This window comes from Quercus robur, chromosome 4 (assembly GCF_932294415.1).
Source record: "Quercus robur chromosome 4, dhQueRobu3.1, whole genome shotgun sequence".
Classification (NCBI taxonomy): domain Eukaryota; kingdom Viridiplantae; phylum Streptophyta; class Magnoliopsida; order Fagales; family Fagaceae; genus Quercus; species Quercus robur.
Genome location: NC_065537.1, coordinates 49871401 through 49892179, shown reverse-complemented (window position 1 = coordinate 49892179; position 20779 = coordinate 49871401). Strand labels below are relative to the sequence as shown.

At 34.1% G+C, this 20779-nt stretch overlaps 1 protein-coding gene across 1 annotated transcript in view; it reads left to right on the top strand.

The window, feature by feature from the left end:
- The first annotated feature begins 14540 nt into the window (after positions 1-14540).
- The window catches only part of LOC126722769 (uncharacterized), a 42090-nt gene continuing 35851 nt past the window's right edge, over positions 14541-20779 (top strand). The window contains exons 1-3 of the mRNA XM_050425918.1: positions 14541-14677; positions 17760-18092; positions 19892-20224. Of these exons, the coding sequence (XP_050281875.1) occupies positions 17768-18092; positions 19892-20224 (658 nt within the window). The 5' untranslated portion in view covers positions 14541-14677; positions 17760-17767. The remainder of the gene's footprint in view (positions 14678-17759; positions 18093-19891; positions 20225-20779) is intronic.

The following is a 20779-nucleotide window of genomic DNA, read 5'->3' as shown; positions in this document are numbered from 1 at the left end:
ACCTAAGCCCTCCAAGCTTCTTGCTCCAACGAGGTTGTGCCGAACCTTTTTCTTTTCTAACTTCCCGGATTCCGCTACTAGACCGTAGCATTAACCAATGAAGATTGGCTCCTTCCTAACTGCTTCCCAGAAATCCAAACAACTGTCTCACAGTGATGATGATGGTGAGAACCAGGTTTGGTATAATGCCTCTCAAGGATTTGACAATGGAGAGGAAGAGAGTTGAGGAATTTGAAGAGACTCTAAGGTAGAGATTGTGGGTGAAGCAATCTGGTTTTTCTTTAGGGTTTCTCTCTCAAAATTCTCTCTGGAAGCTCTCTTTCAATCGTGGTTAAAAGGGGTATTTATACTGGAGTGGGAGAGGAATGTGAAACGTCAGGTTTTACAAAACAGGGGTGGCTCGCGGCTTGACTAAGTCGCGAGATCCAGTCGCGAGTTAACCGTATGACTAGTTGTCCTGTTTTGTCCTGTAGTGCTCTAGCTAGCATGACTGTTCATCTTCCAGCATGCTTGGCACGTGTGCTGCTTCTGGCGGCTTGCAGCCGCGAGTCACCCGCGAGTCCCAGCCGCGAGTCTCTGTTTTCTTGCACACTCTTGAGCAATCTTCACTCTATCTCACTCACTACACTTACAACAAACCCACCTAAATACAGGGTTACTAAATGCTGAATTACAAGCAAATTTGGCACGGAATAAAGCCAATAATATGGTTGAATAAATTCAACCTTACAAGGCCCAGATTGGCCCCCAAAGTGTGTCCGGGTCAAGATTACAAGTCTAATTGGCATTGGGTCAGGCATTGCGGCATGAGGCTTGGGCCCATGGCCTAGCGAGCCTAAGGGTCCAACCCCGTACAAGGGGTTAAGGTTATGGGTCGTACCACAGGGCCGGGGCCCAAGGCCCAAAGGGCTCGAGGACCCCGTATTGTACAACAATCTAACCAAATTGTTGATATGTCACCCTAAAAAAAATACAAAAAAATAGAGAGTAAGGCTTAAATGTAAGAAAAACAACTGACAAAAATAATAGAAGGAAGAGAGGGCACCACTTAAAACACATACACTAAAATAATGAGTCAAACCTGATAACCCCAAAAAAAAAAAAAAAAAAAAAAAAAGACAAATCAAGATATATCATTCCCATTCTTTAAAAATAGTCATTAATTAAAGAAAATATTATACACCCATCAAACTAACCAAATAAAAGAAAAGAAAAGATTAAAAAAGATAAGATAAGATAATGATATGGAAAGGATAATAGAATTACATTTAAAACTTTATATGTAATACTTTGATTTTTTTTTTTTTTTTTTTTTTTTGGAGAAAATTAAATACTTTGATCTTGATCTACGTAATTTCAAGTTGCAACAACAACCATCCCGTCACTTTGAAGTAGAGTAAGGGCTAGATATTTGCTATCCAATGAATCTGGGACAAAGTATAATTTTGTTTCATAAGGAATCAATGAGTTTCCTTTTTTGTGGACTCCAAACTTGATTTATACTTATCAGGTAAAAAAAAAAGTTTATCTACAATTTACACGCTTAGAAAATTAAGATCATCTAGGATTCTTGTTGTATTCAAGATTAAAATCATGTACAATTTCTTTTCATTAGGATTCTTGCAGGTGGCTAAGAACATTTACTGTAAACTATCTTAATAACTAAAAACTAATTAATGAGAGTTTTATATAGTAGAGTATACTATTGGCCAGGGACAGAGGGAGACTTGGTAGGGATGGCAATGGGATGGGGCAGGGTCGAAGGATGGGGTTTTCATCCCCGCCCTGCATAGTTTCGTCTTGCCCCATCCCCGCCCAGCATGACGAGGAAAACTTTCTCACCCCATCCCTGCCCCTTAGGGCCCCGCAAAGCCCCACCCCACCGCGTAAAATTCTACTTTTTGTTAATTTTCCCTACAACTAGTATAATTTTTTATTGAAATCTATTTCATTAATAAAAATATACTTGAAATTACAACTAAATTTATCATATCCAAACAAATCATTTTTTTAGAAAATATTGAATAATATATCCAAGTGTTTAACAAGACAATCTGAAAGTTCAAAAACGTGTACAAAACACCTTTGAACGTTTAGACCCCCAAATTACAACTTAACCAATACAAGCAATATGTCAAACAACTAGTGTGCGGAAACTTAACACATGCTATAATACGAAATTGGTTAAAGACTATCTAAGCCATAACAAAATAAAACCACAGCAGATAATAAAAAAGGCAAAGATAGAGAGGAAGGAAGATGCAAACACAAAGACAACACGCGATGTGTTATCGAAGAGGAAACCGAAGTCCTCGGTGAAAAACCTCTCCACCGCCCTCCAAGCGGTAAACAATCCACTAGAAAATACAGTTGGGATACAAGGACAGCAATAAACCTTCCAAGCCTAATCTACCTAGTGCACCTAAGCCCTCCAAGCTTCTTGCTCCAACGAGGTTGCGCCGAACCTTTTTCTTTTCTAGCTTCCCGAATTCCGCTACTAGACCGTAGCATCAACCAATGAAGATTGGTTCCTTCCTAACTGCTTCCCAGAAATCCAAACAACTGTCTCACAGTGATGATGATGGTGAGAACCAAGTTTGGTATAATGCCTCTTAAGGATTTGACAATGGAGAGGAAGAGAGTTGAGGAATTTGAAGAGACTCTAAGGTAGAGATTGTGGGTGAAACAATCTGGTTTTTCTTTAGGGTTTCTCTCTCAAAATTCTCTCTGGAAGCTCTCTTTTAATCGTGGGTAAAAGGGGTATTTATACTGGAGTGGGAGAGGAATGTGAAACGTCAGGTTTTACAAAACAGGGGTGGCTCGCGGCTTGACCTCGCGGCTTGACTAAGTCGCGAGATCCAGTCGCGAGTTAACCGTATGGCCAGTTGTCCTGTTTTGTCCTGTAGTGCTCCAGCTAGCATGACTGTTCATCTTCCAGCATGCTTGGCACGTGTGCTGCTTCTGGCGGCTTGCAGCCGCCAGTCTCTGTTTTCTTGCACACTCTTGAGCAAACTTCACTCTATCTCACTCACTACCCTTACAACAAACCCACCTAAATACAGGGTTACTAAATGCTGAATTACAAGCAAATTTGGCACGGAATAAAGCCAATTAGATGGTTGAATAAATTCAACCTTACACAATCACAAAAAAAAAAATAAATAAATAAATCTCATATCATAACACATAACAAAATAAAGGAAGAGAACCACATTGAGTAGAATAAAATAAGCTAATATTAATATGTTTGTTTAAATAGTAAGGTTTTAGGGTATGAAAAATTTACAATTATAACTCTTAGCAATGCGGGGATGGGGCAGGGCGGGGCGGGGCGAGGTGGGTCTAAAAAGTCCAAACCCATCCCCGTCCCGCCCTGTGGTGCGGGGCTAAAATATTCCCCCATCCCCGCCCCACAAAAAACCAGCGCGGGGTGAAGCGGGGAGGGGCAGGTTAAGTGGGGTGGGGCAAAATTGCCATCCCTAAGACTTGGACTTGGGGGGGCAATGCCCCCCCCCACCCCTATTTTTTTTTTTTTAATTAATATATACCTATAAAATCAATTTTGTAATTTTAGCAATTTTGAATCTGTACCAGCATTAAGCCTAAAATTGTTCACCAATTTTAGCAATTTTGTTCAATAAAATCACACTTTGCCCCTCTTAATATTATCATTGATTCTCTTAGGAGTACTACTCTAGCCACAAAATTTTCTATAACATTTTTACAAACTATTGTGGGAGTAAACTTTTATTGGTTTGCATCTGGGTCCATCACTTACATCGCATTTTTAGTTACTAATAACCACTCACCACATTAATAATTTGTAAAAAAAAGTTTGTAATTCTAGCATTTTCCTCCTTTTAAAGACCAGATCTAAAATCTAAAACAAAATGAATAAGCCCAAAAAAATTATTCAACAACAAAAATTACCAATAGTAAACCTAAAAACAATTAAACTCAATCAACCAATTTTACCTAAAACAAACAACCTAACCATTAAAAAAAATTTAAACAAAATAATTTTGTACATACCTGGATGCACACATAAAAAACACACACAAAAAAAAAAAAAAAAAAAAAAAAAAAAAAAAAAACTCATTAGCTGTTAAGCAACTAAGCCAGAAGCTAGAGCCACCGCACGCAACTAACAGCAAAACTGCCCCCCTTAACTTCAAGTTCTGGCTTCGTCCCTGCTATTGGCAATGGAATTCAATCCACATTGAAGAGTTGTAATATGAGTTGTGAACAAAACAATAGGAATATAAGAAAACGTGAAAGCAAATTTAAACCAACACAGAGAACCCAACACGCACGAGGCATCCAAAATAGAGGTGATCAAAGATACTTACATTTTGGCTGTTGACTACACTTCAAGTCCAAATTTCAAACAGTCCATTGGAGTTGGAGAACAGAGCACACGAAAATCTTGAAAATCAACACCCTAGTGCACGTTCCTTGAAGAAACATGTAAAAGAAATTAAAGGTGAGATTGAAATATTTGATTTCTTTGTAGAATATAAGAAGTTGTTCATGAATTAAAAAACCAAAATAGAAAAAACCAATGTACATTGATATACACATACCGTTGAGTAGGACCAAATTTGAGCAGAGCAAATAGAAAAAATGATGATAATGGTGAAAAGAAGATTAACAGAATTGAGAGAATTGGAGAATTGAAGAAGAAACAATTTCAATTTGAAAACCAACGTGAGTGTAGTGGGAGTGTGGTTCTATTTTGTAGATAGTATTTTACGTGGGAGTTAAAGAAGCACTTTTGCCAAATTTTGCCCCTACTTAAACATAGGCTGTAGGGGTATTTTGGAACAAAAGAAAAATCAGGTCCAAACAGGGGAAGCTATTTAAATAGTAGTATAGATTAAAAAATGTCCGAATTCTAGTTTTTACCAGTTGAACTGTCAGTTTTTTTTTTTTTTTTATGATTGAACTACTAGTTTTATGATTTTTACCAAACTATTTGAGGGTTCGATTCCCAGTTGAATTGACCAGTCTGATCCAGTTTTTAAAACCATATACAATTTAAATGTCCTTGTTGGTAGTGATTATTTACTAAGGAATGAAACTATAAGTAACTTTCACCATATAAAGTATAATTTTTGTATCTATTGATTCTTCTTTTTTTGGATTTGAGAAAAAAGATAGCGAATTCATTGATTTAAGGTCACCAAATCAGTTTGAATAACATGATGAATATCTAGTGCTACATCTTTATTAAATTGGGTGAAGTAATTGTCTTTCTAGCAAGAGAATGAGCTACATCATTCCCTTAACCACAAACACGGGAAAAACTTATACGAGAAAAGAGAGGAGAATGAATTTTCATATCCTAAATTAAGTGTCCATGTAAAGCTAAAGATGGTTCTTTGTTCATAAGATCATTAAAAATAATCTCATAATGCCCCGCAAAAATAGCACAGTTGATTCCCACCTCTAGAGCGAAATCTACTGCTTGTCTTGTTGCCAGCGCTGCAGCTTGAGCAACAGTACTGGCTATTCACTATTTTAACAATTTTTTGCCGTCAAAAGATATTTATTTTATTCAATTCTGCCCCTATAATAGAAAAATGTATATTATATTGCTGACCCCACATTGTGAGTAAAAAGTCCATTGGACTGTAACGTGCAGCTTCTATTTATATTTAATTTTATTTTATTACTGTTTATAAGTTTCATTGGACTTTTTAATGCTATTTATAGTTTTTATTTTGTTATTTTAACTCATTTTTAACTTTATTTACGATACTTCCAGTAAAAAATTTCAGTTTCAATTAAATAAATTCTTTCTAAACCTACCTTACACATTCATCAAAATGGAAAATTAACATGAATTGTGAGTTGCATTATAAATTTAATTAGTATAATTCATAGTTATGTGAGATGGAGAATACGCATTTATGGTACTCCAAAACTACTCAATAATTACCCCATCAAAACATCATCCTGTATTTAATTCCTTGAGAATAAATTTTCATTTTCTTGTTTTGTTTACTTTTCCAAGATCTCTAATATGCTTTCTCACTGTTGGAAATACTGAATGATTGTATTGTATTTCTCAAGTAATAGAATATACACGAGTGCCTTTATATAGGAGATAGAGTGTGCAGTACAAGTAAGTGTGCTATACAAGTAAATAAGGTGGGCCTAAAGCTCACATACCCTAATACACGTTAACAGTCCCCTCAAACTCAAGGTGGATGTGAGACCAACTTGAGATTGTCAACCAAAGTACGAAGGCGTCCCTTAGGATGTGACTTGGTAAAAATATCTGTAAGTTGATCTTTAGAAGAGACTGAGATCAGTTTGAGAGCACCATGGACAAGATGATAACGGATAAAATGACAATCGATCTTGATGTGTTTGGTTTGTTCATGGAAGACATGATTATGAACAATATGAATGGCACTCTAGTTATCACAATAAAGAGGAGTAGCAGAGGATGTGGACACACCTAAGTTTTTGAGAAGCCATCGTAGTCAAAGGAGTTCGGATGTGGTATTAGCAAGGACACGATATTCTGCTTCAGTATTGGAGCAGGCCACATGAGTTTGTTTCTTGCTTCGCCAAGAAATCAGAGAAGAACCAAGAAGAAAACAATAACCAGTGGTGGACCTGCGATTAGTGGGATCTCCTGCCCATTCAGCATCAGAAAATGCACGGAGAATAAGAGGAGACTAAGCAGGGTAGAAAAGACCATGGAAGAGAGTGCCTTTTAGGTATCGAAGAATGCGCAGAACAGTAGCATAGTGAGTTGATCGTGGAGCAGACAGATATTGGCTCACCTGGTGAACAGTGTAGGAATTTCTGGACGAGTGACAATGAGATGAACTAGGTTGCCAACCAAGCATCTGTAAAGAGAGGGATTAGATAATGGTTCCCCCCCTAAGGGAGTCAGATGCGCATTAAGCTCAACTGGAATGTTAACAGTCTTGCTATCAGTGAACTCAGCTCGAGATAAGAGTTCAGAGGCATACTTGACTTAAGTAATATAAAGTCCATCTGTAGAATGAGTGATTTCAAAACCCAAGAAGTAGCTGAGATGTCCAAGATCTTTCATCTCAAACTGCTGACTAAGAAAATCCTTGAGTTCTTGAATACCACTGAGGTTATCACCAGTTATGATCATACCATCCACACACAGAAGAAGTAAAATAATGAATAAGGCAGAATCATAATGACTGGTCATGTAACCCAAGTAAGAGATAGTAGAGCTGAATTTGGAAAACCAAGCTCGTGGAGCTTGTTTAAGGCCATAAAGTGCATATCGAAGGTGACAAATCTTGTTTGATTTAATAGAGAGACCAGGAGAAGGTTGCATATAAACTTCTTCACTTAAATCCCCATTAAGGAATGCATTTTTGACATCCATCTGAAAAATGTCTCATTCATTGGCAGGAGTAACAGCTAAAAGGGCACGAACAGATGAGATACGAGCAACCGGAGCAAAGATTTTTTCATAATCAATCCCATACTCCTGTGTAAAACCTTTTGCAATAAGACGAGTTTTGTAGCGCTCAATGGACCAGTCAGAGAGAGTCTTAATCTTGTAGATCCACTTACAACCAACCACAGATTTCTCAGAAGGGAGAGTCACCAAATCCCAAGTATGGTTTTTAGATAATGCATCAAGTTTCTCTTTCATTGCAATCTGTCATAAAGGGTTAGTGGAAGCCTCGCGATAGGTGTGAGGCTCGTATAGTGTAGCAAGGGCAATGTAACAATGATAGTTAAGTAAATGTGCAGGAATGGATCTCACTCGAGTTGAGTGATGAGGTGGAATGTCTTGTGCAAAATCTTCAGGCTGAGCAGGAGTGGGGGACCCAAGCTTAAGGTTGGGTAGCTCGTTTTCTACCTGTTCATCTTCCACTTGTTCATTAAAGGGTGAACTAGGAAATGGATCAAAGATATCCGGTGGTTGGACAAAGAAGTCTATAGGAGAATCAGGAGCAACTACAAGAGGATCAGGAGCAGCTACAGAGGGAATATGTGCCTCATTTGGAAAAAGATCTAAGACAAAGGAGGAAGATAAGGAGGCACGAAAGTGAGAAAGCTCTATAAAGGAGCGATGTTTACAAAAGACAACATTGCGGGAGATACGAAAACGATGAGAGACAGGATCATAACCACTGATACCCCTTTTGAGTTTCATTGTAGCCAAGAAAACAACAAAGTCTTGACCGAGGCTCAAGTTTGTTATGCTCATGTGGCTGAAGAAGAACGAAACAAGCAGAACTGAAGGAGCGAAGGTGGTGATAGTCTTGAGGTGGCCTAAAAAGGCGCTCATATGAAGTTTGATTTTGGATAACAGGACTTGGAATGCGATTAATAGCATGAACAATATGAAGAGCAGCTTCGCCCAAAAAGGAATAAGAACTTTGGTAGAGAAAAGGAGAGCACGAATAGTGTCAAAAATATGATGAAGTTTTCGTTCGGCTCTACCATTTTACTGAGAGGTACCTGGACAAGTTAGTTGATGAATAGTGTCATAGGAATGTAAAACAGCTTGGAAAGCATATTGAAAATTTTTGATACATTTGGAAAATTGAGTTTCAACCATTTTTACAAAATTAGAATATACTTGCAATAATTCAGAACGATATTTCATATGAAAAATCCAGTTATAGTTGGAATAATCATCAACAAAGACAACAAAATATCGAGATCCACCAATACTAGAGACAGAGGAAGACACTTAGACATCAAAATGAATTAGGTCAAAGATATCAATGAACATTGATTCATTAGTATTGAAAGGCAAAGCTGGTTGTTTTCCTAACTGACATGAAACACAATTAAAATTTTCTGTGAACACTGAACCTAACAAACCTCTAGAAGCCAAGTGTTGTACTTGAGAGGAAGATGCGTGACCAAGTCGGGCATGCCAAAGTGCAAGGGAAGGAATAGAAGAAACTACAGCAGCTGCAGCAATAGAAACAGGAGCAACAAGTGGAAGACGAAAGGTTGTCCACGGGAAACATATGCCCAACTCTGAGACCGGTCCCAAGCTCCTGTCTCATCCTCGGATCCTGCACAATACACCCAAAATAATAAAAAATAATGCAATAACCCAACTCAGCTAATTGTCCCATAGAAAATAAATTGTAAGAAAGGTCAAGAACATTAAAGACCCCAGGAATCGAGAGGTTGGAGGTTAAAACGGAACCTATATTGTGACCAGACATTGTGGAACCATTTACTGTGCGAATATTAAAAGGGTGTAGCACAGGTTTAAGTTCAGAAAATAAAGACGAGTGAGGTGTCATGTGATTGCAACAAGCAGAATTCATAAGCCAAGAGGAAGGAGACATACTAGATAAAGCTAAAAGAGAAGAGGAATAAGATGCATTACCAACCATATTAATGACATTAGCAATGATATTTTTAAGGTCATCTGTGGACATGGTGAAAGTGCGTCCTGAAGACTTAAACTGTGTAGAGACGGGAGCCATTGGTTGGCCACTCTCAGCATTAGCAACAGTAGCAGCATAAATTGAAATAGCTGATTTGTTGCGAAGATAGCAAGTCTCAATATTGTGACCAAAAGGTTTGCAAAGATTGCAAAAAGGTTTGCTGGATTGTCAGCAACGATTATTGCAACAAGAAGAAGATCTGTCCTTATTCTTTATTTTGAAGCAAAACATGCAAAAATTTACTGTAAAAATGAAATCTATGCAAAAAACTGGGTAAGGAGTACCTGGACTGCAAAAAGTCAACTCTGGCTAAAAGTCAACAGTCAAAGGCGACGGTCAATGGTCAACTAAGGCAGTAAAAAATCAACGGTGATGACGTCAACGGGATGACGTAAGCGCTGACTTGGTGAAATTGCTGACGTGTTGATGACATGTGCAATGATGAGATGGCTTGATGATGTCAGGGGACGGAGTTCTAGCGCGTGTAGGCGCGTGGAAGCGGGTGACAGCGCGTGGAGGCTCGTGAAAAAGATAGGCGGCGCGTGGAAGCGTGTGATTTTACGGCTGAGAATTGAGCAGCGCATGGCAGCATGTGAGTGGTCTGATGAAGATGATTTTTCACAAAAGAGTAGATTGGAGAGAGTACTTTCTGATGGTGCAATCTATGGTCTGATCGGAGAAGGGGAAGCGGTGGTGGCAACAAGGCAATGGTCTTTGATGTACTGGAGTCACGATGGAGGTAGTGGTGCTGCTTACAACGATAGTCACAGTAGATGACACCCAAGAAGACAAGACTGCTTAAGAGCGGCACACTAGAGGATTAGAGCAATGACTCTGATACCATGTTAGAAATACTGAATGATGGTATTGTATTTCTCAAGTAATAGAATATACATAAGTGCTTTTACATAGGAGGCAAAGTGTGCAGTACAAGTAAGTGTGCTATACAAGTAAACAAGGTGGGTCTAAAGCCCACATACCCTAATACATGTTAACACTCACAAAAAAAATAAAAAAGATATAGGGAAGTTAGTTTAATGGACATATAGGGAAATGGACTTAGTTTAATGGATGTAAACTGGCATTTGGTTGCTACAGTATTCCTCTGTTCGCTCAAGTCTTCGTCAACTAAAAACTTTGGTAATTGATCATTATTATCAATGCATAACAATTCTCAACGCTACACTAAATAATCAAGTTGCTGAAAAATAATAGAGAAAGCAAGTTGCTGTAATTTCAAGAGCGAGTAGTTCTTATACATAAGCAGTAGTGTAGGTGTCTAATAATTTCTTCAAGTGATAGCTACCGCAGTGGCACTCAGAGGCAGCCGTTTTGGAAGACATAACCCTCAACTTCTGTAAGTAATTAGTTTATATTTGGATCACATTCTTCGTTTCCATGCATGGCACTGTGGTGAATTTTTTTTTTTTTTGATGTTTTTATTTTTAAATGTCATCATTTGTTTTCAATAAAAAGTTATTTTTCACCACTGTTTTGTACACACGGATCAGAGTCATCAGACGCTAGTCGTGTTGAGGTTTTCTAAAGACACCATGAATATAAAGTATGCAGGGCGTAGTTAGGATTTTTTACATGGGGGGGCCGATTTTTGACGACGATGATTATAATCGTTGTATGGATATATATTTAGGTTGATATGGACCTTCTTTGTGATAAACTCGTCGGATTTCATCTTGTTTGTTGATATGAAATTCACATATTTGTTTACGTGATCCTGGATCACGATCTATCTCTTCAGATTGAATTCTTGAACATTTGGAGGGTTGTTCATCAGGCATTGAAGTATCAACATTTATTTCTACAGCCACATTTGTTTCTACAGCCATGAGTGTCCTAAATTTTGAATTGCTAACATCTTTTTTCTTTAAGAATGCATCAATTGTTTTTCGTTTGCTCATAATTCTTTTAACTTTAAGAATATAACTCAAAAATTAACCTGAAAAGAACTGAAAAAATAAAATCTTAATTAGAAATTTTTACTTAATTATATGAATGTTATTCATACTCAAGAAAAAAATAAAATTTCCACTATAATTTAAACAGTCAACCCATCATCATTCCTATTATTCAAATTTTCCTGTATTTTAATTTTTTTTAATTAAGAATAACCCCTCAAACAAAAGCAAAAATTAAACACACAAGTACACAACATAAACCAAACAATTTAACAACACCCACTGTCACATGATATCTAACTAATCAAAAATAGTTAATAAATCAAAAAAAAAAAAAATACCTTAGAAACTTTGTCTTCACAAAGTGCAAACTTTATCTTCCCTTCAAGACTCATCACAAACAACCTCCCCATGCCCATGCCTTCAACCATATATTTCTCTAAAAATCTATGAAAAATTAAAGAGTATGTGAATATTTAAGTGTAGATAGTTGAGAAAAAAAAAAAAACACTAAAAAGAGATGAAGTGGAAACTAAAAACTCACCCTCTGGCTACGCCCCTGCTTTGAATGATTTATTTTAAGAAAGCAAAAAGAAAGAAAATAATGGTCAGTTTTTTTTTTTTGGGATCGTGAGGACTAAGTTTGAGAGGAGGGTTGAGCTGAGTAGTAAAAAGAGTCTAAAGAGATGAAGGTTTAGTGCTTAAATAAGAGAAGAAAACTCACCAGGCAGTCACCAAGTTCCAAATCCTGAAATTTGACAATAAAATATGCTGAGTGATTTGTTTTAAAAAGCAAGAAGAAAGAAAAAATTGGTTAGGATTTTTTTTTTTTTTTTTGTTGGACTGGAGGATTGATGTTGAGTTTTGGGGGCTGGTAGGCAGTACCAGTGGGAAGTGTAAGTGTATCACAAAAGACCAAAAAAAAAAAAAAAGAAGTAAAGAGAATAGGGATTCTGTGGGTGGGTTTTTGAGATGGAGAAAGTGAAATTTTGTTGTTTTTGTGTTTGGATTTTGAGTATATAAATGTAAGTGGGCTAGCCTTTTGTTTTATTTGGAGTATAAGAGGCCTAAAACTAGAGCTGGGGAGAATAGAGGCCTAAAACTAAAGCTAGGAGAATAGAGTCCTAAAACTAAAGGCTTTTCGCTGGGAGAATAGAGGCCTAAAACTAAAGCTGTGAGAATGGGGGGCCGGATGTCCAACATTGGGGGGGCCAATCAACTTTCTTACATACTCTAATGGATTTTTTTTTGGTGTGTGTGCAGGGGCCACGGCCCTCCCAAGGGACAACGTGGCTCCGCCCTGATTAAGTATGTTAGTTAATTAGGAGAGAAAGAAGAAACGCTATTTTTATGGTTCCTTATAAAGAAGTTAAGACCATTAAAATATTCTAATCTCATTTTCACCAATAGTTTTTATTTTTGAAGAACCCCAATCAAAATACTGGAGTGGTGAGCTCTTTCAAAAAATGTATATGACTCATGTATTTTTCTTTCTTTATTTATTTTTTTGTTACAAGTCTCGTAGGTTGTTTATGCAGTGTATGGGCTTACAATTAACAAAAGCAGAAAGTAAATTTTAAGTAGTCTAAAATTCTAATAGTTTTTAAAATATTTTTTATTTATCAACATTTATATCACTGATTTGTAATTTATTTAATTTGTTGATAATGGAGTGAAAATTAAACTACTTATTATTAAGTAATGGTTAAGATTTTCAGTAGTATACAGTAGAGTTATGAAAGAATTTTATGATAGAGTTATCCTATGAATTTTAGGTGAGGATCTCAATCCCATGCCAAAACAATTTTTTGAGAACTATTACTAATCATGGAACTTTTGATGGTAGATACGACTTTAATATTGTCTCTTGAAACACATACACCAACAAAATCAATAATGTATTTCAACATTGTTAGAAATAACGAAAAAGAAAGACATTGATCTAAGTATGTACTCCCTTCCACTCATCTTCAATCGGAAATACATAATGGGAGGAAAAATGTTTTAAAAAGACAAAATATTTTTGTTTAGGACCTAATCCCATCCAATTTACTCTGTTTACGACCTAAGAGAAAATAATATTTATCAAAGTACAAAGAATAACAAATTAAAGTACTCGGAATGGTTAATGTATCATAGAGTTAACAAATCTCCTTTATCAGAGCATACTCATGTATATATAAATTGTTCATCTAAAAAAGAGTATATATAAATTATCAGAATATTTACAAAGTTGATTGATAATGGAATTCCATTTTGTTTGAAGTTAGTTAAGATAGTGATTACTATCAAAAAAAAAAAAGTTAAGATAGTGATTGGACTCTAACGAATAACGATGCTATTAAAAAGAAAAGAAAATGAGTTATAAAAGGTTACGTTGTTTAGTGATGTGCTTTTTACACACACTCACATGAAAGAGCCCCAGATTGTATCATATATATGAAAAATCTATAAAATTCTTTATGAATTTGTTCATTTGTATTTTATTTTTTTTAATTTGTTCATTTGTATACCAAACACATGGGGTGGAATTTATATTTTACATGTATTAAGAAAATCATGAAATTTCTGATGGATTCTTTTTATGTCAAAATTATCTGTTTTTATTTGTTGAGATAGTCAAAGCTATGATTGTAAAGTTTTGATAACTATTTGTTGTGTGTAGCCAATAATAGTAAGTTTATGCAAAATAAAAATAAAATAAAAATTAAAAGAAACAATAACATTGGAAATACAAAGATTTACGTTATTAGTCTCTAGGCTTTAAACTTATGTCTTCATGGCCGTCATTGCTAAGAAAATAAGAAGATTATAAAAGTGTCACAAAAATACTCTTACAAGACCCAAGCTTCATTCACACCCAAAAAGCACTCTCTCTCCCTCACCATAAGTAACACACCACATGAATTCCTAATTCTCTAAAGTACTTAGTAAATTAAACCCTAAGGTTACTTAAACTAGCAGTAATGGTAGTATAAGTTGAATTATTCACTTGGTTCACACTACATAGTACGTGTATCAATCCCAATAATCTAGGATAGCACATGCAAATAGGCCCTAGTACGATAAATCTTGAAACGTCCCAGCATTTTGAAGAAAAAGAAAAAGAAAAAGAAAAAGAAAGAGGAATGGTCAGATATTTTCGAGACACGTGCCCCACCACCCACTTTAATCCTCCACCACTCATTCTCATTATTTTATTCTCTCTTGGCCGGCCATCTGATCACTTCTCTTTCATTTTCTTCTTTTTCATTTTGCTCTCAAACACTGTTGTTACTTCCTCACACTCTCCCACCGGTGCCACTCCATACCAACATTTTCACCATCTTTTTTCCGGTAAGGTCACCGGAAAATCTTTAGGAACTTCTAAGCGCCTGCACATTTTTATTTGAGGTAAAAATTTCTAATATTTTTGGTGGGTTTTATATGTTTTTGCTTGAGGTTATTTAGTATAAGTTTTGATAATGATATTCATGTGATTTATGAGCTTTAGAAGTAATATTTATGTGTTAATATGTATGAGTTTTGTCTTGGTAGATTTATTTGATGAGTGGGTTTATGATTTTTACAATGGTGGTTATCTAAGTGGTGAAGATTTGAGAGTTTTGACTTTTTAATGTGAAATAAATGGTGAATATAATTTTTATTGATTAGTTGGAGCTAGTCAAAGATTTAAGTTGTTTGTTTTGGAGGATATTATGATTTTTGGTATCATGAGTCTCTTGTTGATGTAGTGTAAATCTTATGGGAGCTACTTATTAAGTGTTGAAGTTTTGATGTTAGAGATAATACCTTGAATGATTTATGAGAATAAGTTAGAGTCTATGCCTTGTAAATTAATTGGTTGAGCAACTTTGGAAGTAGAAAATATTATTTGTGAGGTTAAATACTTGGCTTGCTTAATTAATTGTTTATTTGGCAATCCCTAATTTGTAGCCAAATACAATTTCAAGTTTTATGCTTATTGTGATAGGTTTGCTTGATAATGTTTAGGTTCTAGCTAATCTCCTTTGGAGCTTGGAGAATTAAGCTTTTTGCGGGTTGCTAGGTAATTATTTTTTTAATGAGATTTTTAGAAAATAATCATGTTGCATAAACATTATTTTTGGGTCAAACACATTTTGGAAAATTATATATGGATATATGTTTTCTTAAAAGTGTTGTGTTGTGACCCTATTATATATTATTATATATGAAAAGTGCATCATATCTGGTATTGCATTTGGGGAAATGTATGAATTATTGACATGGAAAAATGAAGATCTTTTATTTAATTTTGAATAAGAAAATCATGGATTTTATGGTATATTGGAAAATTTAAAGTTGGTTATCTTGTCTTGTTATTTGGGAAATTGATAGAAAATTTTTTTGACAAGAATGAAATTGAAAACCTTACAAACTTTGTGGAGGTTAGATTATTTAAGGTTTTTCTGAAATTACCTTGATATTAACTATGTATTTGAAAGCAAGGGAGTCAATACCGTATCGGAGGCCGTTTCGGTTTAGCTAAAGAAATGAAATATTTTGATACTGGTTAATATCGGTGTACCGTTTTGGGATTATCGCTAAATATATATATTCTCTTAAAATTTTTATATATTCTCTTAAAAATATAAAATGATTTAAAGTCTGACCAATAATAATAATTCCTTTAAATATTAATAATTATGATTGTAGTATAACTTTTTATTTTAAGAAGAGTTGTAGTTTAATAATAGTACTAAGTAAATGGTGTTCTAGAGAGATGGCTTATTTTGAGAGAGCACTCAAAAACTATACGTATGCTCATGTACTATAACTTTTAATCAATATCAGTTAGTTTAAATTTAAATTTACTTATCAGATAACCCATGTGGATGATCCATTGGGTCAAACTAGCCCAATTTCTAACTCTATTAAAGTAGTTATGACTGTTAGAGATATAAACATATGACTAAGGCCAATCCTACTTTGTGCACAATCCAACTTTTTTACTTGTACTAAAAGTCTATTCACCATATTTAGTGCATGGTTAGTTTAAGATTTAGCCTATTATATATACTTATGTTAGGTTCATTGTAACACATGATTTATACTAGACTCTCATATAATTAAGATGTAGCTACACAACTCTCGTGTTTTTGTATTCTATATTCTATGCTTCTACTTCTATATCTATTTTAGTATATTCAGCAATGTATCCGAGTTAATATTCAACTTGGTATTAGAGCCAAACTTCTTTTGTGGTCTCTAGCAAATTATTTTTGCAGTTTTTAGTCTTCCACTATTTTGAACCTAATTTGTGTTGATCAAATATAATCTGATGCTAATTTATCTAGACAAACTAATTTCTAAACATTACAATTGTTCATGATTAACTTATCAAAAAAAAAAAAAAATTACAATTGTTCATGATTAAAAACCTAAAAATATGGTTCTAAGAGCATTTGCTTTGATTCGTGCAAAAATTCATGTTTATTTTAGAATAAGAACTTACTTTTTAAAACAGCATATATTAGATTATCTACTTTACGCTTCATTTCATTAAAATATTAAATTTTCCTGATTTTTTATTTGTTTATCTTTCTTCGCACACAACAATAATTATACACTATTTTCCTTCATATTCAAGATATGTAAAGAAAAAAAAAACTATATGCAAAATGAATAGTGTTAGTGTAAATTTATACGGTTACCATAGCAATAATGCATATTTACACAATTTTAGCTTGATGTGGGTAGTTCTTATAAAAAAATGTGTAAACTTGACACATTTTCCATTATATACCCTCTAATGTGAGTGCTCTGACATCCTAAATCCTCTTGCTTTAATGCCAAGTGGATAAGTACAACACTACTTTATAGGTTGCTAGAGATTCTATTAAACAAAGTGAACTTTGTGTTAGGCTTTTGTTTTACTCACAAAAAAAAAAAAAAGGAGGCAAATAATAAAGTTGCAAACTAGTTTACAAAAATTATGATAAATTGCTAATATGGTGAGTGTTTATTAGGAAGTAAAAAGTGATGTCAATGATGGGTTCAAAGGAGAATCAATAAGAATTTTCCTTATCAATAATTTGTAAAAAGGTTTGTGTTTATAGTATTACTTGAAGAAAAAAAAAAAGCTCTTATTTCAATAAATTGCGTTAGGATTTTTTAAGCGACTTTACTTATCATCATTCAATTAAAATGCCTTTCCATTTTCCTTCTTTTAGCCATTAGGGCTTATGTGTGTGCTTAGCATATTAGGAACGTAACCCTATATTAATCAGGAAAAATTAAAAAGTAGCAAATGATTAAGCATTACATTAGTCAGTAGCCTGTACTCCCTAAAGGTAGCTTGGGGTTGTCAATCAAGCAACTATCATTGAAGCAGAACAAATCTTCCTCTTATCAATGCTGTATATATCTTCCTAATAGCAAGCGGATGTATTCACAGATTTAAACATGGCACCAAAGTCTGCCCCGACTGCACCTGTCAATACAATTCTTTGGGACCCAAACAATTATTTGGATTGGAGTCTTCAAGTGAAAACCAGATCGACAAATCAACAGCTCTGGGACATTGTGGAAGGAACCAATGAACCACCCAAAGCAGAAAATGATGAAATTGCTTTTAAGGCTTGGTCCGAAAAGAATGCCATGGCTTTACAGGTGATCCGGTATTCATGCGGATGGCCTTTTAATTCGGCGATTGGGAAGATTACTTCGGCCAAAAACGCTTGGGATACTTTGGCAGCAATATGTGCACTCTATAAAACCAGTTTCATAGGTATCTCTAGATCTCTCTCCAAAATGTACATACTCAAACATTTTTAACGTAAGACAGTTATATAATATGCCGTATAAAAAGTATATTATAGTATAAGGCTCCCAATGAAAAAAGACCCTTAAATTTTTATTAATTGATCTATCAATATGCCAATGAAAGAATTAATTCAGTACAAAATATTCAATAATAAATAAAAGTAATTATTTTGTCAAAGAAAAACTAAAAAAATAAATTTTTTTTCATTGGATGTTACAATGACTGTTTTTTTTTCTTAGTTTTTTAGTGTAGAACTTATTATTCTCCCACTAGTAAATAAATTTATTCTCAAATTTTATTTTGAGAAATTAAATATATAATTTTGTTAAAATTTTCAATCATAATTTTTTACTATTTGGTTGCTTCACTCATTAGATAATGCTTATTTTAGTTGTATATTGTCTTTGAATAATACTATTGATTCTTTTTAATTCGTATTTTTTTGTCTTAAAAAATAGATTTTAAATGAAAAAAGTCCAAAAGTTAAATAAATCTTTTATTAATATTCAAAATATAAGAATAGACCCCACTTTAAATAGTAGCCTTAAGCCCCACAATGACTTAAGTCGACCCTGCTTTGTAATAAAAATTACTTTCTATGTTACCTACTTAACTTTGAATCAAAAGAACTGGTTTTAATGACTTAATTAATTCTATTAGCATTTTTTTTAATTCTCTTAACTTATAGTTATAAGTTTGATGTGTGGACATATAGAATTGTAGACATATTTTTTCTATATTTAAGTTTTCAATTGTTTGTTCATATTTGGTTGCGGATCAAAATACTAAATTAATTATAATTAATAATCAAAGGAATAACTAAATAAGTAATTTTTTATTATTATAAAGTTTCAACCTATGACGTATGCTTCTGATGATTGTATTTTTTATCATCAGACTAAGACACCAATCAATTTTTGGTGTAGGCGGAGATTGAACTCTAAATTTCTTATTCAACCATAAAAAATCTTACTAGTTGAGTTAACTGAAACCCACTAAATAAGTCAAATTTAATGTTACAACTTACAACAAAATAGTATTGATATTTTAGTACATGTATATCCTCATTAGGATTTAATAAGATAATACACTTTCTTCAAAAAATTTATATTGAATATTATTTTTGCAATATATTTATAAGTTATGCAATGTCCAGAGTCTCGCAGCTCAACTAACAGTCCTGGTAATTCCAATAAAAACATTCACTTCTCTTCCTACCAACTATCGATATAAGTTATGTAATTATGTTTACAAGTTATATCCTATTCTAATTTTGATATTAAAAAATTAAGATATATTTCTTTTAATACATGCATGAGCGTGCATTTATGCATGTTTGTATATTTACTTGTGTTTTAAGTTTCTCTTAAGTGGTGTATCAACACCACATTTAGCCTTCTTTCAAAAATTCTGGCACCCTCTTCCCTCTTATTTTTTTCCTCTTTTTTCTTTGGGATTTTTACCCTTCCATTTCTAATATCTTATTGTCTCCTTCTTTAGCCATTCTTATTTAGGACAAATGTGTGTACTTGGTATATTAGGCTCCTAATCCTAGTATATTCTCTGTTTTTTTTTTTTTTTCATGAGAAAATATTTTATTGATCTAGGAAAATTTTAAAAGTGGCGCGTTACATTAGTTAGTAGTCTGCAAGTAGCTTAGGGAACTCAATCAAGCAACTGTCATTGATAAATTGATACATAACGAATCTTCCTTTTATCAATGCTGTATATATGCTCCTAACAGCAAGCGGATGTATTCACAGCTTTAAACATGGTATCAATGTCTACCCCGACTGCAGCTGGTTTTAAACGTCTTGAGGACATAGACAATTATATGGATTGGAGTATTCAAGTGAAAACCAAATTGACAGATCGACAGCTCTGGGACATTGTGGAAGGAACTGATGAACTTCTCAAAGCAGAAACAGATGAAGCTGCTTCTCAGGCTTGGTCCGAGAAGAATGCCATGGCTTTAGGAGTGATCCGGTATTCATGCGGTGGGCGTTTATGTTGGGCGATTGAGATGATTACTTCGGCCAAAATTGCTTGGCATACTTTGGCTGCAATTTGCAAACTCCCCATTAGTAGTTACAAAGGTATCTCCAGATCTCTTTCTAAAATGCACATGGCCGAACATTTTTAACTTAAGATATATATATATATATATATGCATATATATATATATATATTTATATATATCAAGCATGAAAGACCTAGGCCAACCTGCGGTCCAAACCAAGTAAAACAGCTGTAGTTATTACCAACCAAACAATAGAACCTCAATTATATATATATATATATATATATATACCAACCGATTACACCAACTATATTTTCTAGGATACCTACTTAACTCTGAATCAGTAGTACTGGTTTTAATGAATTAATTGATTCTATTGGCATTTTTTTAATCCATTTAATTAACACGTAACTTCATGCATATGCATAAGTACATTTTTAAATATGTAATTAGATGCATTTTATAAGTCATACACGTAAGCTTTATTATGTTCATTATAATATTTATTTTTTAATTCTTAAAAAATCTTGTGAAAATATTATTTAGTAGAAAATGCAAATTGTTCATGCTTGTGAATTTTATTCTTGGAAAAAATTATTATCTTACTTCCTAACATAATTTTTTCTATTAC